Source organism: Rissa tridactyla, chromosome 4, assembly GCF_028500815.1.
Source record: "Rissa tridactyla isolate bRisTri1 chromosome 4, bRisTri1.patW.cur.20221130, whole genome shotgun sequence".
Lineage (NCBI taxonomy): Eukaryota > Metazoa > Chordata > Aves > Charadriiformes > Laridae > Rissa > Rissa tridactyla.
The window spans coordinates 44546347-44573156 of NC_071469.1; the positions used below are offsets into that span (position 1 = coordinate 44546347).

Sequence of the window (26810 nt, forward strand, 5' to 3'; positions counted from 1 at the left end):
TTCCTTTTGAATGTGGATTTTTTTAGTTTATAATTTTTTTCCTGGAGACTGTTTATTCATCTCTCATTCCTTTGCTTCAGAGGAAGAATGGAAATTTCCAGTGCCAAAGGAAAAAGGATTAGGAGTTGGTTTTAAAAACAGGGGGAAAGGCAAGCTTCTGTGGCTTTGATTTTTGCATCGTTTAGGACTAAGCTTCAGAATGTCATGCAGGGACCATCGCCGCAAACTTTCATCTGCAACCTATGTCTCCACTGCGGAAGTGATGCTGTCTTCCACCAGAATGACCCCACCTCCTCCTTTTGAATCTGCTGTGCGGGACAGGCCTTTTCAAAAGATGCCAGCATCAGCATGGCACCCTCCCACAGGTCTATCAGTTGCAGAGCTTGCTCCAGGAAATCCCAGCTCATCACCAAGCAGTGTGTCTTCTGGAGCTTACTGTTCAAGGCTAGATGTCGTCCTGGCACACACAGACCACAGGAAATGTTTCAGGAGCGCTAGTCACCTTGTCAGTCCTCCTGATGAGACGTCCAGTTGTTCCAGTCCTCCCAGGAACCCTCGCGGTCATGGGTATGGGGGTTCTGGCACTTGGTCAACATCTGCATCTTACAGACAATATTCAGAAAGAAAAAAAAGCATTCATCGTATTTCTCCTGAAAAAAACGATTCCTTGAAGCTTGCTGTATCTTTGCCCTCTGATGTCCTTTCCTGCAAAGCTCCCAGCTGGACCTCACGCCTAGACGTTGATCTTTCTGCTATTCCAGCTGTTTCTACGCTCCGCACCAAAAATCTGCACACATCCCGGGAACCTTGTGATTCTCTCCCACCTCAACAAGGCTGTAGCCAGTACAATGTCCAAATGCCAGACCTCCATGCTTCAGTGAAGCTTTACATTTCAACTTGCAGCTTGACGATAAAGCCTTTTCGAACAGATTCCCATGGAAGCAGTCATGCTCATTCAAGTCTGATCGTGCCACAATTAGAGAAGGTGCCTGAAACTCCGACTGGTCTTCCAACAGGATTCCAGAAACCAAAACAAGGCTTCCCTTCAGGTGGGTCTCCAGCCCTTCAAATAACAAGATTTCATGTGACTTCCTCTAAGTATCCTGGCCTTCCCCAACAAACTGTCACCAGAGATATATGGCTGTCCCCAGCTGTGCTGACTGGAAGAGAAAATTTGGCTAGTGAGAATGAGGTGACAAGCAAGGATTTAAATCCAGAGCTGATTGTCTTTCAGAACCATGCTTCATCTAGGCCAGAGTTTAGGAAGACTCCACGTGATGGTCTAATACCTGCTCACCACAAGGTTTCCAAAATCACCCTCATACTTGCAACCCCTTGGACTGCCATGCCTATCCAGGTGGTAAGAGAATTTAGAAGAAGCCCAAGTCCAACAATCTTTATCAAAACACATGATTCAGACATAGCTGGTCCACCATTTCACCCTGCGGAGATTGGGGCTGGCCTCTCTTTATCAGTGAATCCAGTTTGCTGCTCAGGATTGCTTCCAAGCCATTGGGCAAGGTCTGGTCTGAGACCTTGCCAGGAAACATACACTCTAAAAACTGTATGCCGTGACAACCTTTTGACAAACATACCAGCTCACACCACATCCTCAACTCACAGAGACACAGAGGGTGCATGGTGTCCATCTATCGCTGTCAACATTGCATCCTTTGGATCTGGGAGGAGAGTGGTGAAGATTTCCATTCCATTCTAGGAACATTTGCAAACAGAAGTTTTAAGTAGTGTTATTCAAGCCACGTGGATTTATTTTTGTATGCTTCCTGTCATGTTCCCACTCCCTAGAGATGACTTATGGGACAATCAGAAAGCTACTTGTGTTCTGCTGTCACTGAGGCTGCAGCTACAGCTTGATCCATCCTAAATGAAGCTGATCTGATCGAGCACTTAACAAGTGTTTCATTTTAACCATTAGAGTACTATTGTCAACGTGACATGCTCAATGCTATGCATGTACTTAGAGATTTTGCATAATTGGGCCATAGTTCTCATCACTTTGAAGGGTCAAGATTTCAGGGCCAAGAACTGGTTTTCTTCTCTGCTAGTTGGTCTGGGACCTGTGACAAATCCTCAGTGTAGTTTTTCTTAGATTTTTCTCTTTCACTGTTTTCATTTTCTTACTTGTCAGATTATGCTGTATTTCTAAATGGCTGATTCCTGGTTTTGTAACTTTTAAAAGTAATACTTGTTTTCAAAACCCTAAATATTGAAGCGTGTAGGAAGAAATCACTTTTTTTTTTCCTCCTTAGACAAAGAGAGGTACCACCCTTTCCTGAGGGAAATGAAGGGAATTTAGTCTCCACAGCATCTCGAATTTGGATATCCCAGAAAAGTTTCTAGCAGTGAAACTATAGGGACTTTAGGAAGAATTTAGTCTGCCTTCAGACAAATATTTCATAAGTAAATATTTTAATAATGGTGTTGTATGGGCATAGGATTCTAATCTAACACTTACTACTTACAGGATAGGGGTTGAGCTTTTGAATTTTGAAGGAGGGAATAGGTGAGAGGAAGGGATCGTAGCAGTTATGGGAAAACAAACACTGTGTTTTTCCCCTGCACATTTCCAATATCAGATAATTGTATTTTATGCCAGTGAGACAGCATGCAGTGGCAGGGGGGAAGGAAATTTTAAATACATTTAAAATCAGAATTTCGCATCTAGATTGTGAGGTCAGAGGTCAAAAATACAGTGATGTCAGTATGATAAAACAGGTGTATGTATTTTCTTTATAAACAACTCCAGTGTGTTTTATTCCACTTATGGTTATAGTATGATACCTTGTTATAACTTTTACTAAGATGAAGCATAGTACAACATATTTGTGAACCATATATAATCATGATATTAAGCACATTTATTTACTTTGCTAAAACAGATCTAAATTTTTTTCATTAATTCTTTCTTGTATTTACTTTTATCAGAAGTAAGTCAAACCAAACCTTGTTATCTATCTGGGCAGAGAGTTTGGACTTGATCACATGCTGTAAGTGAGGGCACTTATAACTGGGAGTAATTCTGGCTTTTAGTACATGCTTAGATCTGAAAGATTTTCAGCGGAGTTCAGCAATCTCAGCAGCAAGCCCAGGGTAGGCAGTGGGAAGGAAGATCTGTGGAGCTTGTTACACTGTGAAGAGCAGAAGCAGGAGAAGGGAGTGGATTTGCACAAATACTTAAAATAGTTTTTCTTCTATAGAAATAAAAATGACATTTCTTAGAAGACGGATTTCTTTTGGGGCTATGTCAGCTTCCAGTGTGTATAAACGCGGAGTTGTGGCATCTAGAGAGCATAGTTATCCTAATGACTAAAATGTTTCATTCAGTATTTCTCCCAAAGCTAGAGCTGGCCTGCACTGTCACATAAGTGCGTATATAGTACAGTTTTATTTAAAATTAACATTTTTTTTTAATTGGACCTTGCAATTAGTTCTGCATTAATTGGTATGTAAGAGGTCCTATGACAGTGGGGCTAAATCTATGCAATGAGCTCAGAAATATTGAAAAACTCCAGTTAAGTAGGGTTAATAACTCCATTTCTGTGCTTTGCATTGTTCATAAGTTGGCTATTTGTTACATGCTGCATTTCAAATCTCAAAAAGGGCCAAGTTCATTTTGTGGTTTTAAGTGTCTTTGCAAGTCTTCACTCAAAAATGAGTCCATTATATAGCGAGTGGTCAAGCCTTTGGTGCTTTTTGAGCGTTAAATTTCTGATAATGGGCCATGATTCATAACAGAAAAAAACTTGAAAGAAAGTTTATACCTGCTGTGTGCTGTGGGAAACCCTGGTAGGTTACCTGAGGAGAGCTATGCAGTGTTTTGTATTTGAAATCAACACGTCTTATTCAAAGCAGGAGTTCGGGGGCCTGTCTAAAAATATGCCAAAAAGTGATGTAATTGGCCACAGGCCAGCATTGTGGTGTGGGAGCCAGTTTCCATTCTGCTTTCAGATTGGTATAACAAATGCTTAAATGAAAAAAATGTTGAGGTTCTGATTCTAGCAATTGCTGTCATAAGCTTTCTGTTTAAAAGACGAATGGAAAGTTTTTACCTCACCAGCTCTCCAAGTAACACTGTTAGTGCTACTGGGCCTGCTTTCTTCTAAGCTTATTACCATCGTCTCTCCTGTTATGTACGCAACCAGTTTTCCTTCGCACCAGTTTTCTTTTTGTGCACCAGTTTTCTTTCTCAGTATTAAAACCTGAGTTCCCCAGAGCATTTGCATGGCCTTCTACTTGGAGGACCTGGTCCAAAGCTTTCAGAAGTCAGGAGGACTTTTTCTCACTGCCGTAACAGCTGAAGGGATGGGGGTTTGAATGCTCAGTGTTATTTGCGTGTAGGGATTTTCAGTGGGAGTGAGGCACTGAGCGCTCCAGTGGCAGCTGCTTATGACTCACCATCCCACACCCCTGCTCTCAGATGTCTCTGTTCTCTTTTTGCAAAGAAAGTAACCATCTTTACCAGTATGTGTCCCTTGCCTTTTTCTTGCACCACAGATACCTGAGCAGGAAAACTAATGACTGACCATTTCTTCAGGTTTCACGGAGTTTGCAGTTTCACTGCTAACAGTTACTTAAATAAAGGTCCTGGAGTGATATGTGGAAAATTATGGGAATTTTCTGTTTCCTCAGGTAAAACGTTTTTGACCAAAAATGGTGGATATTCCACAAAACATGACAGAGAATCTACAATGCTTTTAAAGCAGCATTTAAAACAGTAGACTAGAGATGCAGCATGTGGCTATATGTTTGTGTACCCCAAACAGGAGTGAGTTAGATTCAGCTGATAGCTTTTTATTTCAGTGTTAGTAACAGCAGTGTAAATATGGATGGTAATTATAAGCAGTTTAACAAAGCTTTGCAGTAGGCAGACCTGGAACCCACACGTGTGGAGATCTTCCTCCACAAGAGCAAACCAAATCCAAAAGCACTCTAAAAAAAAACAAAGAAACCAAACCTGTCATAATTTCATACACTTGATGAGTGGGATAGATCAAAGTATTAAAGTTAGAATGACACAATATCTGACTTCTGGTGGGGGTTGTATTTAACATACAGAGGCATAACAGAGGCGTTAATGTATTTCTTTTAGGCATCCTGGTGATTTATGGGCCAGACTTATTAAAAATGTAACCCTGTTGTACATTTGGCCTTCCCATCTTCTTGATAGTCATTACTGTGTTGGGATTTATTCACCTCTCTTCTGATACTCGGCGTGGAATAGCATAGAGCAGTTTGAACATCTTGCCTGGGCATGATATTCTTCTGTGCATTTTTCTGTATCTGCAAAATATTCCTCTCACTAACTCCCCAAAAATGAACCAGAAAGTCAGGCCAAGTCTGCCTGTCAGTCGTCTTAGCCACAGCTGCCAAGGATGGCTGAGTGGCGGCAGCAGTAACAAGGTCCATCGACCAGCTGGAGATCAAGGTCACAAAGCGAGGTAATGCCTGAAATGTGGGGTCTGTCCAGGGGGACCAGGGCAGGGCTCAGGCCTCCCCTCTCAATGCAGCTCAGGCAGGGCTGAGGGCCCAGGCTGAGCCTGAGACAGAGCCCCAGGTGGGAGCAGGGGGGCCGTCCAGGGAACACTCAGGGCCGCCAAAGCCTGTTGGTGCACTCAGACCCTGACAAGTATGTGTGGATTCCCCTGCACATAACACATGCCTGGGAAACCTCTCCTTAAGATGTGCTGTGCTAAACAGTCATCCAATACTTCTGTCCAGACAATGAACATCATTACTGGTTTTCTAAAGTAGCTACTGAAGAATACCTTTTCACTCCTATAAAAACCACTCTGTCAGACTGCTACAGAACTATAATGTTTTGCAAAGCAAGAGACATCTCTCTAGATGTTATTTTTTCCTGTGCACGTCTATGGTTTTAAGGCATAGATTTACCTATGTTCTTAACCAGCCCTCTTCTGAAGCTATTAGCAGTTGTGTGGTTTCACTGATTCTATTGTTTCTTTCTTGCCTCTTAATTCTTTCACACTGTATCACTGATCTCAAATTCTTCTTCCATCTCTGCTAATTGCACTTTACCCAGGTAGAATTACTGGTTGGAATTTCTCATCTAAATACTTATAATTCCATGAGCTCACAGAATGGCTTACACAGTGCTATGTCCCAACCAATAAATGCAGTCCCTTGTAGCAGCCTGGACTCCAAGAGTCCATCCAGTCATATTCACTTCAGTGTGAACCATGTCAACAGGTATTTTTCGCTCATGTCCTATCAGAGCCTCTGATTGGCGTTTTTGTCCTGCTGTTGTCTTGTCGTTGCATAAGGGAAGAAACTGTGAGAAATTAAATCCACCAGAAAACAATCAATTCATATTGGCCTGCAGAAAAGCTAATTTTTTTCATGATAATAGGTAACTACATTGTTTATTCTTTTGCATTTGACAAAACTGAATATAACAGAATGCATGGGAGAAGTAATTGGGCAATCAGTTTCTTAGCATCAGAAAAGAGTCAAGAAACACTGAGGTGCCGTAGAGATGTATGTGGATTAGTTAGGAAAGGTTCTCACGGCATTAAAAGTGAATAGTTAAAAAGTGAACTGCAGAGGTCAGTTTCCTTAAAACTGCATTTGTTATTTTACACTAACGTCTTTCTGCATCAGAGACTGACAGGACAGACAGTAAATAAAATTAATGCAGGCAAGTTGGAAAAGTGGCCTAAAAAAAATAACAGATGCCCTTGGTACAGATGCAAGCTGTGACATTTTTCAGGAATAATCAGCTGCATAAATACAGGATGAGGACAAGCTGGTCTGATAGCAGTTCTCCTGAAAAGTTTCTGGAAGCTTATAGTAGATTGCAAGGTGAACTTGAGTTCATGGTGTTGTGTAAAAGATAAGCACCATACACAGATACATGCGGAAGATTACAGCTTGGAAAGAACACAGAAGCTCTCTGCTGTCTTCACTACCTTCACTCTGGCAGCCTTATTGCTTATTGCCATTTATTGCATCAAGTATTAGGACCCCATTTCAAAATAAGTGGAAATGGAGAAAACCTAGAGGAGAGCAATAAGAATAATCAGAGTCAGGAAGACACAGCCTTTGTGGAACAACTGATCAGATCAAGGTAGTTTTAGCCTAGAGAAGATAGAAACCCCAGCATGCAAAAAGCCTGCAAACATGTACACGGCTGAAGAAAGTGTAAAAGGAATTATCACCTTTCTATGATGAAGAGGGCAGTATGTAATGAGGTAAAGTGTTAGCATGCATTTTCAGGCTAGATATTTGGAAAATCTTAGTAATGGTAAAGGTAATGAAGCACTGAAATAAATTGCCCAGGGAGGCTGCAAAGTCTCTGTTATTGGAAGTCTTGTAAGAAGGAATCATACAGACATCTATCAGACATGACAGTGGTGATCTTGCTTTGGATTACAAGGATGGCTTAGACCTCTGGAATTCACTGCCAGCCTTGTGACTTAGTGATTGCGATAAGCAGTGATAGGTCACTTTCCTTAGCTGGACCTGTTAACGCTTCTCTTTCTTGCTCAAGACCATGGAGCTCCACTATTTAATTTCCAATTTCAGTTACCTTCTGTTCTTTTTTTTTTCCTTTCAAGTGTACTCTCAATTGCAGAGTTAATACCTCTTCTCACATTTATGAATCAGATTTATGTGATAATTAATCCACTGAGAAAAATATTAAACTTTTTTTTATAGATTTATTTGAAAAGCAATGACCTTGGAAGTTCTGTGGATGAAGTAGAGCAACTGATAAGGAAACATGAGGCTTTTGAGAAGCTTCTGGCATCACAGGATGAGAAGGTACAAAAATCCACAAATATTCTACCAACCCATGAGCCAGAATGATTTTTACCTTTCTTTCTTTTTTTTTTTAACATCGCAACACATTAAATTGCTGACAGGTGAGATATGTCTGGTATGCTTGAACCAAAGAGAAAATGGGGAAACTTAGTGAAATAAGAGGCAGAGCAGTGTTAGAACAGGCAGAACAAGTGTTCAGACACTCCATGGCCAAGTCCTGCCTGTATTGTTTTGCAGCAGACAGGAAAACCACTTAGTAAGTTGCATAGTGGGACTTACCAGAAGAAATATTTAAAGCAGGCGATATTGTGTATTACAGGTATCAGAAGTTTATGCACATCAGTGGCTTTTAAAGCAAGTAAAATACAGTAAATCAGAGGGGATGACTTGTCTAATTATTTAAATATACATTTGGTATACAATGTCTGTACCCAATTGGCTAGCCTCTTCGCACCTTTGGAACAGATGCTGAATCACTCACCTGCATGTAAAGGAATCTGCCTGGCTGGTGGCCACTGCTGTAATTCACCCAGGCTAGGGCTAAATTCAAACCTGGGACTGTGCCTGGTTTCCCAAGAAGGAATGAGCTCCCAGAACCCACGCCAACTCCCTGCCAGACTGATTGCTCATGTTGAGAGCTACCTTCCAATACCTGATTTCCACAAAGCAATAAAACCCGAGTACTGATGTGTATCAGGCTTGCTCCATGATTCCTTGCACTGAACGATAAGTGGCGTAGAGACTCCTGGAGTTACAGACTTAATTCATTTAAGTAGCCAGGGTGCACTACAGAGACCAATAACAAGGATGTCATAGATGTAACACAGTACAGGGTGTGGGTGGGGGGAATGCTGGTTAACTTGTCCCTGCTATTCTTGTTTCATTCCAGAAAAAAAAAAAGAGAATCTTTTAGGTATGGAAAGGAGTCTGGGTTTTGTTCTTTTGCACCATTTGGGAGCATAAAAGTAATTTCAGGTTTGTTGCCTCCTCAGATGATGTCTCTTCAAGAACAGGCAAGCAGGCTAGAAAAGGTTGGTGGACTGGAAGGGCTAAAGATCCAGCACAAACTGAATGCCATTCGTGAGAGGAAGCAGCAGATCAAGGATCTATCCCAGAGTAGGAGAGAGAAGCTGCAGACCGCCCTTCTTCTGGCACTTTTCTACCAGAACTTGGAAGAGGTAAGAGGGTTTTAGACTGGGATGGGGGTGGGAAGCAGAGGAGCTGCCTGCCTCTTTTGGATGAAGTGCTTGCCCTTGCCAGAGATTAGGTGGTTTGATAATCTACTCTGGTATGGCAACTCCTGTTCTGCCACACTCACGCCAAGGGATAGGTGCTCCAATGCCATTGCTGTTACTATACCATCATCGTGGCCTTGAGCTCATTACAGCTGCTTTACACATCAGGAGCTCCGCTAAAATAAAATGAATAAAAGGAAAACTGCCAGCTACTACCTTACGTTTCCTTTGATGGGAAAGAAAAGATATTTCAAATCAGGGCTAATGCAAAGCGGAAAGCATTATGGCAAGGGCACCAAGCTTTACTATTGCCCTCTGAAGGCCTTCAAAACAGTGCTATGACTTAGCATAGCCCTTCAGCTACTGTAGGCTAGTCTCTGCAGAATATGTTCCTCTCTTCTCCTGTTCTGGCCTTAGTCCTGTAACAGAGTAGCTCTGCTCCTGGCACTACTGTTGGAAAAGCATACTAGGTCAGTCTTTCAAAGGGCAGCACAATGTGTGTGACTGAAAAATGTGCCAGCATCCGGTGTGTTGGCATAAACAGGCACACAGGCCCAGAAGGACACTTGCAAACACTCTTGCTGTTCTGGTATGCACCACTTCTGCTGCTGCATCCCGTGGAACATCCTCCACATGTTTAAATGGCTGCTAAAATTCCATTTACAGCACAATGTATTTGGAACTCCTGCCCTCCCTCCCAAAATAATCAAACATTTAAACACCTTCGTCTTTGGCTACATTAAAGAGCAAGAGCTGCATGCTGTTCCGTTTTTTTTCAATGCCCTCCTAGAGACACAATCTACCCATTAGGTAGGAATACTTCTGCATTCCTTCCCATCTCTCTCTAATTGTCAAATCAGTGCTTGGGATGGGGTCCCCCTTCATTCTTGAATCACACACTTATAGCAGAGGATCTGGCCCTGTATAGCGAGGAATATTTCCCTTTTCTCATCCATTTTCTCCACATAAATTCAGCCAAGAGTTCTATAGGGAGTTTTTGCACTCAAACTACCTGCTCATTTACCTCACCAATCTAAATTAATTGCCTACTGCTGTAGAATGTGAATGCCACGAAGGAGTTAAAAAAAAATAATCTTACATTAATATCTCTCTTCCTCTTTGTTGGGTAGAATGGAATGTTTCATTTGATTTTAATGATGTTCTGGGTGTGTATGAGTTCATATATTAGAATAGTCCCTAAAGGGATGTTAATTTGCAAAGATGAGTTTGGAGTCTAGCCGTGAAATCAATGAGGTCATTGCTTATTCTTATTTATTAGGAGAACAAGTCCCATAGCTTGGGTCCCACTCCCCTAACAAACTCCTTCTCCTGCAATCATCTTACATCATTTCTATTGACCAAACAGAATTTTTTGTGTCAGCAGAAAATAGTGATAGCTGTCATTGTTAAAAGTCTCCTAGTTACTCTCTAGAAGCAATTACAGAGAAGCAATTACACACATCAGTACAAAGACAACACAGTCTGTGATTACTGATGAGAGGATGGAGAGCTCAGCATCATATGGTCCGCTTAGAAGGCTATCTGCTGCAGTTCCTACCCTTTTCAGAACATAGGACTTTGTTTTTTCTGCACAAAACCCACAATGACTAAGTCAAGAAATCTCATGTAGCTCACAAAATAGGGCACACTCTCCTACAGTAGAAATAGGGTGCTTTTAGAGTCCTAAAGAAGTGAGAGAGACTTATAGACTATCCTATTGTTACAAAGTCTGCACCTCAGTATTGACACGGAAGGCAAATGAGCAGATTGCTACTTAGAAATATGTGTATTTACGGTATTGCAGAGGAAAAATCATAAAGTTGAAAGTTTTGACTTCCAAAGCTGGCTCTGAGTTTTAATGCTGACTCTGAAACTTGCTTATTGTATTAGTGTCACTTAACTTCCTTTCCCTTTCACCCTCTATACAGGAGAATAAAAACCACTTACTACTTTATCTCAGTGGAGTGAGAGAATGAGTTGCTCTCTCCTAATGTCTACAACAGGCACATGCCTTTATATGTTTAAAATATGCTTTAATAACATAAAAGTTATTAAAAATCAGGGTAATTTACAAAAGGGTTGTGCTCTTGAGGTTACAGTAACTGATATTTTGAAAATGTATGTTCCTAAATTGATAGTGCCCACATTTATTATGAGTCCCATGGAAATAAAACTAGTCCCGTTTGCCTACACTGAGCATAACAGTAGTCTCGCTGTTGTCTTCAGTGAAATGAAAATGCATGTCCAGAAAACAGTAAGTCTTTCCATAGAAAGATCTTGGGACAATGTATTAGCCTTTCTTCACATCTGAATGTGGACGTGGGGCCAGGAGAAGAATCTCTCACTCTCTAGAGCCATCCTAAGTAGGCCTTAAAATAAAAAGAAGCCATGAAGAATGTAGATGTGATTTTTTTTTTTAAATGGCTTTGTTCAGTCTGTTATTAAACCGTTGCTTATTGTTAAAATGTAGGAGAGAAATTGCCCTTTAAGTGACCATATACAGGGGATTCATTTGTTTCTTATCCTAACTGTATGGATGAGCCTCTCCCATACAAATAAGAAGTCAGTTAAGTGATGTTAAAGCGTTAATGTGTGGCTGGGTAATGGGAGAAGGCCCTAGCTTCTGAGGAGGGTGTAAGAAATGAAAACAGCAGATGACAGTGTGCTGTCCTGGGCAACCTTGACTTAAGGCTTGTTTAAGTCTCTAACTGTGCTTTGGAGGGGAACAGTTTCTGGAGAGCATGCTGCTAGTGAAAGCTATTTCTGTTATTGTTTATAGAATTTCAGCAGCTGAAACAACACTTCAAATCATTAATTAACTGAGAAAATCCTCCAGTTGTCAAGTCTTGTGTGCATGTAGCACAGTTCCACAAGGACAGCCAAGATGCTTTGAAACTGATGAAGCTGGCTTCAATTTCTGTTCTTGTGTTGTCAAAACATTAGGTTACCTCAGTGGTCTGAGGACAACAGGATCAGTTACAATGTATGTCAAGTGTTCAGTTCTCGGTGTTTTGATGGATAGAAAATATTTCCTTCAGTGTTAAGGGCTAAAGTTTAGCAGACTTTGAAGAAAATTGTGGAAAACTCACTATCCTATTGTCCATTTTATTCTGCATACTTTAAAATTCCCTAAAAAAAAAGAATTTCCTGAGAGAAACACATAACCCTTGCTTTGTAGGTCCTCATGGTTCACCTGCTTGTCTGAATCTGATGTTCCTGCCTAGATGTTTTTGAATTTTTATGAAGTGTAAAAGCAAATAGAGTTATATTTGCTTTCAAATAATCTGACTAGTGCTTGGCCCCATCAGTAAGGCTTTATTTGCTTTGCATTTTCCATTTAGGTCTCACAGCATCACTGAGATCAGGAAATATTAATGCTGTTTTATAGGTGAGGCACAGAATTCTTAAGAATTTTAACCTGACTTTCAGGTAGGTCAATGACAGAGATAGGAGATGAAACTCAGAGCCCTAAATCCAAGGCTCACCTCATTTTAAATATGTCTGCCATGTCAAGGCTGCATATCTGCTCAAGGATTTTCTAATCTAGAAGACTGTATAATCTGTGTATGGCTTGTGATAAAACTTGAGGTATTCAAGGAATTTTTCATTATTCATGCGGTCAGATAAAAATTATTTTCATTGCTACCTACTTTTATTTCCTAGCAAGTAGAATAGTTCAGAAACTGGAGAGACACCTCTGCTGTCAGCTCCCAGCTCAGTCTGCCTAGCCCAGATGTAGGCAGTTGCATAGAACAATGACATGTCTTGGGAGGAGGCCCCAGGATTGCATGTCATGCTAACTGATACCTCACACTGCTGCAGGCAGAAGACTGGATCAGTGAGCGTATGCAGAAGCTAGAGGATCCTTCCATACAAGACCCCAGCAATCTGCAGGACAAAATGAAGCTGCTGCAGAAACATCAGGTCTTTGAGGCAGAGATTCTAGCAAATGAAGAAATCATCACAGCTGTTAATAAGGTAACTTTCTCACTCTGCTAGTGTTTTTACAGATTATTGCTGGTTATCCAAAGGACAGATAGGTGGAATGAAAAGGAAGGGTAGCTTGTTCACCACTTCTATATCAAATATCTTACATGGGTGGCAAGAACCCAGTTGCTATGCCATGGAAATGTTAATTTATGACAGAGAGATTTGTTAATTACTTTGTCCAGAGAACTTCCATCTTTCTTTATCGCCTAAATAGAAAGACATCATTGACTTCTTCCTTGCCTGGGGTGATTACTCCTACAAAAGGTAAATAGGATTTTATGCCCAATTTGTGGACATTCTTGTTGAAACTGGGTGAATCACGTAGCTGAAGGGCACAATCATCTGAAATGGTAATCTTTTGGTGCTCCCACTCCATGAATGTCATTCTTGGCAGGGAAATATTCAAATTCTAGTGTTCTTGATTCCCTCCAGACGTAAAAGGTTTTCAGCTGAGCAGTATCATTTGCGCATTAAATTTTATATAAGTAATCTATTGTATAACAGCCCAGGTTAGGAAAGTGAGAGCGTCCTTCTAGAGAGGTCATATAACATGGTAATCACATAAAAATGTAGTGGCAACCTTAATTTCTAATTTCTTCTTTTGAATATGAAGAAAGGAGAAGCCCTGGTATCGAAAGGCCACCCAAAATCAGGAGAGATCTGTCGCCGAGTCCGCATGCTTCAGGAGCTTTGGGAGAAGTTGAAGAGAGCTGTTGCTGCCCGTGGAAAGATGCTGGAGGACAGCCGGGACTTCCTGGAATTTCTCCAGAAGGTAGACCAGGTGGAAGCCTGGATCAGGGAGAAGGTAAATGGATTCTAGTATTTAACCCAAGCAGCACACTGGAGACTTTCTATTTAGCAGTCAACTTCTAATAAATGTGTCATCTTCCAGGAAATTTTCTTAGTAGCTTTTGCATGACATGTTCTACAAACAATATGGAAGGAATGATTCGACAAATTCTAAAAAATTTCTGGAGTGTTTCCATGCCAGAATCAGTAGGACAATAAAAAGTGCACATGAAGATATTGTGATTATTGGTGGTTATCTTGTGTGTCTCTATTGAGACAGAGAAATGGAAGCAGACTAGAATGGAAGAGACCTTAAGCCTTTGGCAACAGGCACTCATGCTCATTGTGTATCAAATCTGCAAGTTTCTTTTTGTAAGAGTGAAGGAAGAGTCATTTGATCCACTAAGTTTTCATTCAGAAGTTGCTTCCATAATCAGTAATAGATTGGAGAGGGAACTGGGACTAAGTCTCATAATTATCTAAAGATCAGAAGAGACTCTTTCAGAAGCTGTAGGTCAGTGATTTACAGACACATCACAGAACTCATTGCATCAGCATAAGCATTGGGACATGCTGTGTTCTTGTACTCAGCCTGAATGTTTGCCTGTCTGCTGCTTATTTCCCCAGGAAGTCATGATTAACGTAGGTGATGTGGGAAATGACTATGAACACTGCCTGCAGCTCATGAAAAAGCTGAATGAGTTCCATGGAGCAACATCAGGGGTAAGAGGTGTTTTCCATGCACATTCACTATGTGGCTGGAAGCAGCAGCTACCTTTTCAGTCCCACAACATATCCAGGTAGCAAATACAGTTCCAGTATGCTGAGGAGGTGAAAGATCAGGGAGGTAGGAAGCATTACCACTTTATAAGCTATTAAAATAGTTAGAATTTTCCCTCATTGTGCCTTCTGCTTTGATGATGTCTAAACAGCGCTGTCAGGCACTCATGACACAACCTAAAATTTTTGATTGCATTACATGACTGAAAAGCTGGCTGTGTGAGCCTGAATTTGAGCAAATTTCCAGTATGGTTCATGCCGTCTACAAGTCATGGTGAGTTCCACCCAAAAGTGGATTAAAAATGGTTGTTTCAGCCACGTTTGTTTGAATCTGACAGTTGATGTAGACCTTCCATGAACAAGCCCATAGAAAACAAATGGACCATTTCTCCATTTCCCTCCTTTCCCTCCCTTCCCCTCCTCCTGAGGAACAGTCAAGTTTCTCATATTCCTTCATCCAAATGAAATACATATATGTGGGGGACTTTGTTTATACAGCACATATGGTAGGTCATGAATCGTGATGTTAATAATCAGACATTTAGTAAAATAGAGCAGTGGTTTACACTTGGGATAGCAGCCATGTGACAAGACAGCTGCACAGTTCGCCTTTCTGCGCTGAGATCTCTGACCCTCTTGTGTGGTGCTGCGTCATGCCAGCTGCCTCTCTTGTCCCCAGTGAGATGTGCTAACTTGGGCACCAAACCTTGGGAATGCTGGGGAACAGGCCCTGCCACAACAAGGGCCTCCTTGTGATGTGCTTCAGCTCCCACCATGAGAGCTGTGAGGCCATACATTGAGGGGATGCATTTGCAGCAGCCTCTTGTTCTCTTTGTTTCTGTGAACTGCTACAGAGGTGGACTAACAGGTCTGAGTGTCACACAGGAAAGATTACTGTGCTGATTTGCTAGTCTGGAAGCTGTGAGGAAGTCTGGAAAGAGGTGTATTAGGACTCTGTGAGTGAGACTTACTCTAATGTTCTCTCCTGATATCCTTTGTCCTTTGTTTGCCTGTTATTTTGTTGCCAATTCCTGTTAGGGCAGCTCCCATCTTCTATTTCTGCTGCCTAATAGCAGGAGGAGGCAATCCTCTTCTATGCAGAGTAACAGTATAGATATGCCTGACACCTGTGAGAAAACCCTGAGCTCCCCTTTCCAGAGGCCAGCAGAATTTCCTGTGACAGTGCATTTGTACTGGATTTGGGTAGAGAGCTGAAACACTCAAGCTCCAGCACCACGGAATTAGTGAAGAGACCTTCATTGGCCCTTCAGTCCTCACCAGCTAAACTGTGAGCTAAGGGATGGAGCAAAGGCTCTGCTACAGGTCGAACCAGCCAAAAGGAGGATGGTGAAAGAGACAGAAAAAACCCGGTGTCCCAGTCAGCATAAAGTAGATTTTATGTGCCACAGGAAACTCTTGGCATTAGATACTATCAGCTTGTAGCCACTGTTCCTGTACCACTCTGAACATGACTCCTGCAGAAAAAGGCTGGGACAGTGATATACCCTCAGAGCTGATGCTTAGTTATACAGAACTTCATAGGGTGATACAAACAGAAGCAGGCTGGTCCTGGCACAGTGTATTCATCCATCCATTCTAGGTTTCCCCACTAGAGAAATCCGAGATCAGGGTAGGGAAGCAATCGTCCTGCATTGATGGCCACCAGATTTTCTACTCATGTTCTGTCACACTGTGCTGCTGTTATTTACCAGGAGAGGAGACTGCAGGGTTTCTGAAGAATATCTGGCTGTCTGCTCATTTCTCTTGTTTACTTTATGGCTGTGTATAATAGTAAAGCACACATGGAAGCATGCACTTTGGTATGGATGTAGCATTAAAAAAATACAAATGGTGTTAATACTTCTATTAACAGTGTGCTGGCATCTTGCAGCTGTGCTTCTACTACATCAGTGATTAATATCTCCCCACTAAGCTTGTGATTTACTAGTTTTAGAAAAACAGAGCGTGTTTTTTAATCTTGGAGCAGCGTTCAGTGTTGGCCATTTGTCATGCTTAAAAAGAACAATTATTCCACTGTAGTCCAGATTATATGTGCAATGTGCAAATATTATACTTTCTACGGTATGTACATAGGAAGCAAGTTGCCTTGAAGACTTAGCATACCTTTTAAAATGCAGCGATGTTACTTTAGAAGAAAATGCAATGGCATGGGTTGTCTGAGTTTCTCAAGGCTGTATGCATTTTAAGTTTGTTGTCCACAGTATAGAAGGCAAAGCTGGACAGGCCTATCTTGAAAAAACAGTGAGTAGGACTAGGAGCCAATAGTCACTATCTGTTTGACAGCGGAACAATCTGCCACACACCAGCTGTTCCACAGCAGCCACCTATGTAACCAGCAACTGCACCTATGTTTTTTTCAACAAATGAGCCCCTGATGGAGTGCCTGGCTTACAAATGAAGCTCTGAGGGTTCTCATCTAGATCTAGATCATTTTTGTATCTATAGTCATTAATGTCCTTTCTTGCCTTTACTGTCTTCTCATCAGGTCCTTATAACACCAGCAGTTGTAGTAGAGCAAACCCCATGTGTCTGAAATGTTTGATAGTGAGGTAAAACTCTTGCTTGTTGCTGTTAATCCTGGTTTTCCTGTCTCAGTGGAAAACTCAGTCACAAACATATCAAACATATACCTTTGTTCCTTTTCTCACTTTACAGGAGACAACAGTGGATGATGCTCACATCAGGGCTATCAATGCCCTGGCCATGAAACTGGAAAGACAGAACAAGGAAGAAACAAAGACAATATATACGCGCCGGAAGCAGCTCAATGAGAAGTGAGTATGCTTTTAAAGCTTCTGTATAAAGCAAAACCAAGAAGGGAATATTAGGTGTCTGGGGCTGGGATAAATGGAGGAATCGTGACATATATTTTCTTCTTTAACATCATAACTACCAAACATCACACACTGGAGTTGTCTTTCAAGACTTTCAGAGCAATTAGCCAGAAGGATTTCTAATCTAGCAGGGCCAAACTCGTGTTTTCAGGCTTGGAGGCAAATATGCTATTTCACAGCACTTTACACACTAGATCCGTGAAGCTAAGACACTTCCATCTGTTCACATAGTTGTCCTGGTGAAGTGCATATTGCTTTTGCTACTTCATGGGCCACTAGCTAAGAACCAAAAGCATGAAGACAGGGATTATGAGGTTATTGAGGGTTTAAGGAAAATGGATTGGTACTTTTTAGCTTTTAACCCCCATGCCGCCCTGAAAACTTGGAATAAATATAACCAGGTAGTCTTGTCAGGATAATCTTGATCTCTGTGATGAGTCCCCTGTCATGGGGAAGTGGGGATCAATACACAAGGTAGCTCAGAAATCCTGTCTTTTAACTTAGATCTGAGTATTATGAAACTCAATTGTGGAAATACCTCTGAACTACACCTCTAAAATATTCTTTTCAATAAAAGGTGGAACAGTTTCCATGGTAACCTGAATGCATACAGGAAGAAGTTAGAGGGAGCCCTAGAGATTCATGCCTTAATCAGAGAAATTGATGACATCACAGAGAGAATTACTGAGAAGGTAAGTTCTCAGATTTTGATTAATTGACATGGGAAAATGTTCTATTTTGCTAACGATGATAAACCCAGGCATGACCCTTGCTAGAGAGTATCCAGCAGTGAACTTTGATAGCTGTCTGTGTATCAAGTTTGCATCTCCTTCAGACAGTGTTGAGGCAAGTCAGTTCTGAATACCAAAAGCCAGTTAGTTAGCTGAATTACCATAAAGCTTTTTCTGAATTATTTACTTATCTTAAATATAGCAACTTCTAGTGTTCCAAATTCAAAGCTAGTTCACTCAACACTAGCTTGCATATCTCTCTCTGATGTGCAATGCAGACATATTAAATACGCAACTTTGAAAAGTTGCATAAAAATCTTATTCATTCAGAAATGGAGGTAAAAATGCCTATCCTGGATTATAATTTTGAGATTAATAGAAGAAAAAGGCTAGATAAACACCAATTACTTCATCCACATAACTAATGTTATTAACTATAAGTCAATAGGCAGATACATAGTGGTACTACTTAAGATATCAAGGCAGTTGATTTGAAATTTTTATAACAACTTTTACTAATGTATTTCTTCATTGTCTGGGATTTCTTTTCTGGTAGGATTCTGAGGGTCAATTTTATTTTCCATATTTTCATAAAACACACTTGAAAATTTCTGTGGCACAATTTAATGGGAAGTATTGGGCTGTTTTGGTATATGGAAATAAAAGGGAAAAGAAAGATTGAGAAATGCAGCGAAGCATTCCTGCCTTTGCTTTATATGTGAATGGCCAGAGGCACCTTAAGTAGGTTTGCGACTGTCCAAAGAGTTGTGAATTCTTGTTCCATCTCCGTAAGGAGTGCAGACAAGGTGCCCTGATGATATTTATAAAGACAATAAGAACAATCAGATGGCAATACAAAAAAGGGAAGGAGGAGACTATTTGAAAGAATTAAGATATGATCCTTTTGCTTTTTGTCATCTTCACCATTTGCACATCCTACTGCCCCCTTCAGAGTGTACTGATACAAGCACTGGATTATGGGAAAGATGTGGAAAGTGTGGAAAACCTGATTCGAAGGCATGAAGAGATGGAGAGAGAAATCGGTGTTATTAAGTCCAAAATGGAGGTAAGAAGTGTGGAAGTACAGAGGATACTGTAAAAAAGTTCATTTTTGCTTCTTGGAAACATGGTGCAAAGATCGACTTGACTCTTCAGATTCATTAGTATGAATTGCACTGCAATGCAAATGCAGCTCAGATTTCTTCTCAGTAAAATACTGTGCTACTTAATCCTACTTCGTTGTGCCAAATGTTATTCTTCCTGATGCACCAAATCTAAGAAGAGAAGTTCCTTTTTAACATGTTAGCTGATTCTCTGGCCCTCGCCTACAAGCCAGATTAGACTGTCCTATATCTTTTGGAAAGTTGGAACACAAATTTAGCTCTCCATCTTTCCCCCATTTTCTGTACTTACTTGAACCAAAATCATGACTCTAGTTCTGTTTAGTAATGAAATGCGGAACCCACAGTGCACGTAGTTTTCTGACACAGACATCAAAACCAGAAATCTTAGATTATAATTGCCTGCCTGATCAGCTCTGGCTTTCATCATTTTGCATCATTTAGAACTGATCTTGAGCATTAAATATGGGTCTAAGCTCCTATATAATTGCATATTTTTAATGAAAAGAAATGTTTTCAACTGAACTGCAGTAGTAGAAATCCTGTGACAACCTCTCACAGTTTTCACTGTTGGCCAGAGTTTTAGGCCTTTTCATATAGAAAATATTTTTACAAACTTTCTCAAAACTTTTTTTCCACAATAGTATGCAAATGGAGACAATATGTGTGATACCTTCACACATTTTGACTTTGTTAGCTAATTCCCATATGAAACGTGGGAGATTACTAGTCAGCATTCCACGGACAGTGTTAGCAAGGCTGTATGGGGGAGTGCTGCACGGAAACAGAAAGATGAGCAAGGTTTGGGTTTAGGTCTGGTTGGGGTTTTTTTGATGCTGATGCAAATACCATGTACAAAGTATAATATCTGTACTTTTCTTATGGATTAAAACCAGCCTGGCATATTCTCCTTTCTGCATAACTAAAATTCTTCATTTTCATTGATTTGATGGAGTTTTACAAGAAAGATATCAACTTTAAATCTGGGTTAGTAAGCGTTCATCACTGTTTATCAGCCTGTGTTAAGGAAAACAGCATCAACTAGAATTCTACACTGAAAGTAGTGTTTTGATGCTGCTGTTAGCTGAAATAGATACAAATGATTTTTGAGTCTTCTGTTGAAAGGCAAGTCTGGTTGGTTCCGTGTTCTGCCATATTTTCATGGCTTTTGTTACCCATTTTAGTTAGACTAAGCTAATAGAGGTTACAATTAGCACTTCATTTTCCTGTATGTTTGTCCCTATTCTTCAAAACTACTTTCTTAATTGTAAATTAACATTTGTGCACATGAAGCAGCACACACATCTCTTTCTTCACATGGATGATTGCTCACAAATGCATATGTATTTTTCGTGCATATAAGTCCCTCTGTATATTTTGTTATTGTAATTTAAGTACCTGCTTTTGAAAATCAGTATCTCGAAATGAACTACTTTTCCTGAAAGGCAGACTCAGGAATGAATATAAGCATTTGGCATAAATTCACCCCACTATAAATCTCTTCCCAGCCATTGCAATTGGAATCTTTCCGCCTTTCCACAAGGAATCCATCCATAAATGACAAACTGACTATGAAGCAACAGGAGATGAAAAACAACTGGCTACGACTCCAGGGACAGGCCAAACAAAGGTAAAGACTTCTAGTGGTCTGAATATCTCTCATCAGGAGCAAAGCTGCTCCCCGGAGTCTCAAATCTACTTGCCAAGGGCTTTTTAAAAGTTTCTGAGGATCCTTTACAAAGTTTATGCAGGCAGCTAAGACACCTGCATTGGAACAAGTGTGACTTGGTATAAGAAAAGTTCCACTGATGTGACTTTGGGAAAACTTATCTCACCAAATAATGTTACTAAAATGCCTCCAGACTATCAAAATTAAATCTATCATAAAGCATTTGTGAAAGACTTAATTTTGGATGGTTCTAGAAGATTATTTTTTTCCTTGAATCTTTCCAAAACTAGAAAAGCTTAGGCCTGAGTTGTAATCATTGCTGGAAGCAACAGCTATGAAGGCTTCTTCACCTTTCTTGTCCTAATGAACTGATATAGAAAATAAGATAAGCATGTTATCTCCAAGGCAGTGTGAGTCTCCTGTGATTTTGGTTTAACATGAGGACTGTTAGGAGCTGTATGGCAAAGCTAGGAGGCTTGAATTCACTTCATTTGGCTTCTGAGGTAACTGCCTCTGCAAATGAGGAGGGAGAGGTAACTAGATAATTCTGTGTTGGATAATGCTGAACTGCACATTGTGTGGCAGGAAAGAGAAGCTGGCGGCTTCATATCAGTTGCAGAAATTTAACTTGGAGATGAAGGAGATCCTAGATTGGACACAAAACATCAGAGGCTTAATGGAAGCAGGGGGACTTCCTAAAAGTGCAAATGAAGCAGAAAGCATGATTGAGGAACATCATCAGAGAAAGGCAAGTATCATCATTGCTTCCAGTTGAACACACTGGGAATCCTTCCCACGGGAATTAACTGCTGCAGACACAGCAGAATTTTGCTGCATGCATCTTGTCAATAACATGGTGAGAACACGTTTTCAGTAACAGACTAGGGACAGAAGACACCTGTGTATTGACAGAAATCTATCCCATGGGCTGTTTGGTAGCTCCTGTCCCTGCAAAAAGTCTCAGAAAGCCCCATTAGCTCTCACCTGTACTGCTGTCTAGCCCTGTAGGTAAAAAGCTGGTTCAGTATCAAAACCTGCTCGCTGCTGATCTCTTTATTTGGATTGCCAAAAAGTTAATGCCAGTTTATTCTAGCTTTGATTTAGATTTTGTCATGCAAACTCCATTTGCCTGAGTGGAAAATAAAAGCAGCAGTTTGTCTCACACAGGGCAGTAAATTACCATTGGATAGTACTACACATTCAGTTCTGAAACACTTCATATTCCAGTACTAATTACCACACAATCTTTTGGTGGCTAATTTGGATAATAATTTTTGGTGGATTTTCTAAAAGGAGTGATATTACTAATTAACCTTAGAAAAAAAGTTAATATTTTACTTTTTTTCCCAAGTGTCATAGCTATCTTTTAGCTGTCATGTTACCTTTTCTTTGTAGTTATGTTACTTTTTCTAGAAATCATGTTCACAGAATCATGACTAATATCCAGTGTTTTGTCACGCCCATTATTAGAACAAATAGTTTGAAGATCCTGATTCTTTTTCTAGACTTGAATTTAGTATGAAGTAGCTGAGTCCTCTCCTTTTGGAGCCTTCCATTTTAACAGTGCTGTCTCATGTCACAGACTTAACAATGTTTTTGCTAGTAATTCTTTGTCACAGTAGTAATAATACAAACCACTGATGTAATGTCCTCCAAATTTAGATGGTAACAAGATCTAAGTCTTTAATATCTGTTAGTAAAGTAACCCAAATGGTTCTAAGGAGATAGTCAGTCAGAAAAGGAGGAATCCAGGCAATATGTTCTTTTGTATTGGGTTGACTAAACTAAAATTATAGACAAGAAAAGTGGAGGGGTTTTCTTCGTTCAGATTAGTGGCTCAAACCAAAGTCCTTAGGAGACACTAGAGTTGAACACAAGGTGCTAATCTGGATTAAAAAAATAGAATGGCTATTTTACATTGCATTTTACATTTCCATGGCTATTACCTATGATTGGGCAACACCACCACCACCACCCCCCCACCACCCCCCCCCGAAAAAGCCCTAAAAGCAGCAGTTCTAATTTCAGACATTTAATAGTACATCTCATAGTTTTTAAGGTGGTTTGTGGGTTAATACATGGTATTATTTCAGCTCATGGGTTTTTTGATTTTCAGATTGTTTACGTTAGGAGTTCCACATTCAGTTTGCAGGGGCCATAGTTGCTTATAATGCTTTCACCTTCAGGAAACAGGCATAACTCATTCCTCAGACTAGGTGAAAAAGTCAAATGTAAAGGGAAAAGGTAAAATTTTAACACTACAAAATAAAGTAAAACCTTGTCTTTAATGCAGTAATCTAATGCCAAGTTATTTGGCAGGAGAGGAAAAATTCTAGGCAGTGTTTCTCATAAGAACGACCTTTATGTAGGAAGACTGTGGAGGGATGCAGTATTACAGTTCAAAACTGTGTTCATTTATATCTAAGCATTTTCTAATCTGTTTCTAATTTAATCCCAATTTTGATTTGTAGGAGACCAATTATTCCTAGAGCAATAAAGTAATTTATTGTCCATGTTTATTTTCTCTTAGGCAATTCTATGCTCTTTCAGTAACATAGCACAAAGATGAATGATTTTCCATACAAATATTAGTGTCGGAAAGTTACAGCCCATATTCTTCCCCTTAAGGCTTGTATGCTGAATAACTGGCGTTCCGTAAGCCCTTGACATCAACCTTAGTAATGTATTTTAGGAGGAGATTGAAGCACGAGTGGAAAGATTCAACTCTCTCAGTAACTATGGTCAAGAACTTGGCAATTCTGGTCACTATGCTACCCCTGAGATTCACCAGTCCCTCTCCAGACTACAGCAAGCCTGGTCTGAATTGATCCAAGCATGGCAGGACCAATATATAAAATTGTTTCAGGCACAAGATTTACAGGTGAGTAAAAAGACATTCAATGACAGAGAATTCACATGCCACTGACAACTTTCCTCGATACACACAGCAAATTTATAAGATGGTACAATGAAAGATATGCTAATAATACTCGGTGTTTAATTTATATTTCACCGGTTTCCAGAAGGCACGCTGAGGGCCAGGCACATTCAGTGGTGGCAAGACTTGTAGAATTTGTACCTTTACAAATCAAAGAAATTTTTGTGGAATATGTGCTCAGGTGTTTTTCAAAGGCTATAAAACTTAGCAAAATTTGGTCAAACTCTCATACATCTGGAAAAAGGCACATACTTAGAATGGAACATCACTACTAAATTCCGTAACTTCCCCCCAAAAAACAGGCAAGTATTTAAAAAAAAACCTGAAGAAAAGTTTAGCATGGACAAAATACTGTTTTTCCCTGCATTTTTCTAAGAAAATAACTGTTTTGGCTTTAGTTTTCCAGAAATACTTCCTTGTAACTGTCATCTCACAAAATTTCTGCTCAAATGGCTTGTTGGCAAAAGTTAGAAATAACTGAAATGGAGATTTTATAATGGGGAATGTCAAGTACCTCAAATAACAGCTGGTGCTACTAGTCCCATCTAAAAAGTTTCATATATATGAGAACTTAAACCATATGGTAAGGACTGCTTTCATGCTTATTTATGCAGTACATTCTACTTATTTCAGGCCATGTTACTGTCCTTTTTATTGGCCAGTTACCTTACGCAGCATTCTCTACACTATTAGCAAACAAGCTACAAATACTTGTATTGTATCCTACATCTTAGACAAAAAGAAATAATTATATTATTTTATAAAGGAAAAATTCACAATAATAATTTTACACATGTGTTTTTTGTAGCGTCCAATGCTTATTGCCATCCAGTGCTATGCAGTTCATTTTTTGAATAGCCCCGGAAGTTTGGTTTTTTCAGCATACTCTGTCAAAGTCAGGTTTGGCTCTGTTTTACACCATGTTTATGACTGCTTTTTTTCCCTATATAGAAATTCTATGGCTATGTGGAACAGACTGAGAGCTGGCTCAGCAGCAAAGAGGCTTTCCTAGCCAATGAGGACTTAGGGGTAGGTGCTCCGAGAAATTACAATTTTCTCTGCAATCAGTCTGGAGGAAAGGGAGCTGTGAAGTATGATGATGTGCTCTGAACCTTCCTGTGATCTTTCTCCTTCTGAAGTTACTGCTCCATCTTGTTGACGGTTTAGGATCAGATTTCTTTCCTTGATACTTTACACGGGACAGGATTCTCAGCCCCAAGAGTAATGAAACAGTCCAACTACTCCAAAGATAGCAGGAAAATGAGACTGCATCTCTCTAACTGGTCCTATCTGACCCAAGTACATTTACCAGCAGTGTGCAAGTCATCGCTGCTGTCACTGCAGATGTACCCAGTGTAGCTTTAGATTACCTACCTCAGGTACCAGTAACACTGCAATAACTGAAACCACAGACCGAAGCATGGGTTGCAAAAACTACGCAGGGTGCTGGATATACATTCTGATGGTTAACTTACCCTGCACTTTGTATAGGTAATGCTACCAAATTAGTTGTGTCTGCAGGAAGTACCATTACATCTCAGATTTCAGTGGAGGCATAATGTGAACAAATGTATGAAAAACAAATGAGTATATGAGACCTAGAAGGAGCCACCCATTTTCCAGTCATATTTAGCTCAGCAATGCACAGAAAATGCTCTGTGAGTACCTTCCCTTTCAATGACTCATGCAAGTCATTGAAAGGGACCCAGAAGTTTAGATTTTTTTCTGACCTGTTTGATGTGAGCTTTATTGCTTCCTTTAGAGTAGTGGGAAAGCAGAGTTTATTGCAGTAACAACATTTTGACACCACTGATTATAGTGCAGAGGGGTGCTGAAAAGAGAACTCTGAGTCATTAAGCTTGGGATTCACAAATGTTACAAGAAGTCAGATTCTGTGTTTCTCTTCAGACTAACTGTAATATCAGACTCCAGTCCTCAAATCCAAATCTGGATCTGAGCTCTTCCAAATTCTGTGGGTTGAAACCGAGGCTACAATTTTAATCTCTTTCTGTGACATATTTGTTCACTTAACTCTGATCTCAGTTTGTCATCCCACATTTGCTTCTAAAATAGCATCTGTCTTAAGACTGATTTATGATTAGGACCTGATGCTTTATGTCTTGAGAAGTGGTATGTTCTATGCAGCACAATATGCAAGAGAAGCTAAGCATCCAGCTTAGCTTTTAGTTTTTACCCCGAAACAATGGCCTCAGACCATGCATAGAACATTATTTAGGCCACAAGTCTCAGATTCAATGCCAATAAATTTCAAAGACCAATAAATTTTCTTGACAGCTTGCAAATGTGGGGTAAATGCCATTTAGCTTCTGGATTATCAATGTTGTGGATGGAAAACTCCGACTGAAAGCAGCTTCCCTTTGTTGAATTCTATCCAGGACTCAGTGTCCAGTGTGGAGAGCCTACAGCGGAAACACGCACAGTTTGAAAAAGCACTGGAAGCTCAGATGGAGAAAATTGATGAGATGGCTTCATTTGCTCAGCAGCTAACGCAAAACAAGCATTATGACTCGGACAACATCACCAACAAATGCCAGGCTGTTCTGAGGAGGTGAAGTCAAACCTTTCCTGTGTCAGCCACCCATTTCTTTTGCAATGAGACTCTCCCCTGTGACTAATATCTTTAAATGTTTTAAGAGAGCCATAAACTAGTTTGCATTTATTCAACTTTGTGCCTTGCACCGTGGTCTTGCCAAAATGGCCTGATTCTAGTCAATATTTCATTAGGAGGTTTCCAAAATACAGTTAAGTGCAGGGGGAGTGGGATTCAGAAAAAGGCAGTTTTCCTGTAATTTGGTATCCTGGCCTGGCCATAGGGACAGTGCTGCAAACAAAAGACAGAGGCCTGCTGTGCCATTAAATACTTCATTATCATTTAATACCA

General features: G+C 40.2%; 1 protein-coding gene across 2 annotated transcripts in view; it reads left to right on the forward strand.

Moving 5' to 3' along the window:
* Positions 1-26810, forward strand: part of SPTBN5 (spectrin beta, non-erythrocytic 5) — a 98651-nt gene that overhangs the window by 48484 nt on the left and 23357 nt on the right. For both annotated transcript variants that reach the window (XM_054197910.1, XM_054197911.1), the window contains 13 exons: positions 7696-7800; positions 8793-8978; positions 12858-13013; positions 13639-13830; positions 14442-14537; positions 17271-17389; positions 18027-18141; positions 19133-19246; positions 20810-20931; positions 21556-21718; positions 23663-23851; positions 24860-24937; positions 26305-26477. In XM_054197910.1, the coding sequence (XP_054053885.1) occupies positions 7696-7800; positions 8793-8978; positions 12858-13013; positions 13639-13830; positions 14442-14537; positions 17271-17389; positions 18027-18141; positions 19133-19246; positions 20810-20931; positions 21556-21718; positions 23663-23851; positions 24860-24937; positions 26305-26477 (1808 nt within the window). The remainder of the gene's footprint in view (positions 1-7695; positions 7801-8792; positions 8979-12857; positions 13014-13638; positions 13831-14441; positions 14538-17270; positions 17390-18026; positions 18142-19132; positions 19247-20809; positions 20932-21555; positions 21719-23662; positions 23852-24859; positions 24938-26304; positions 26478-26810) is intronic.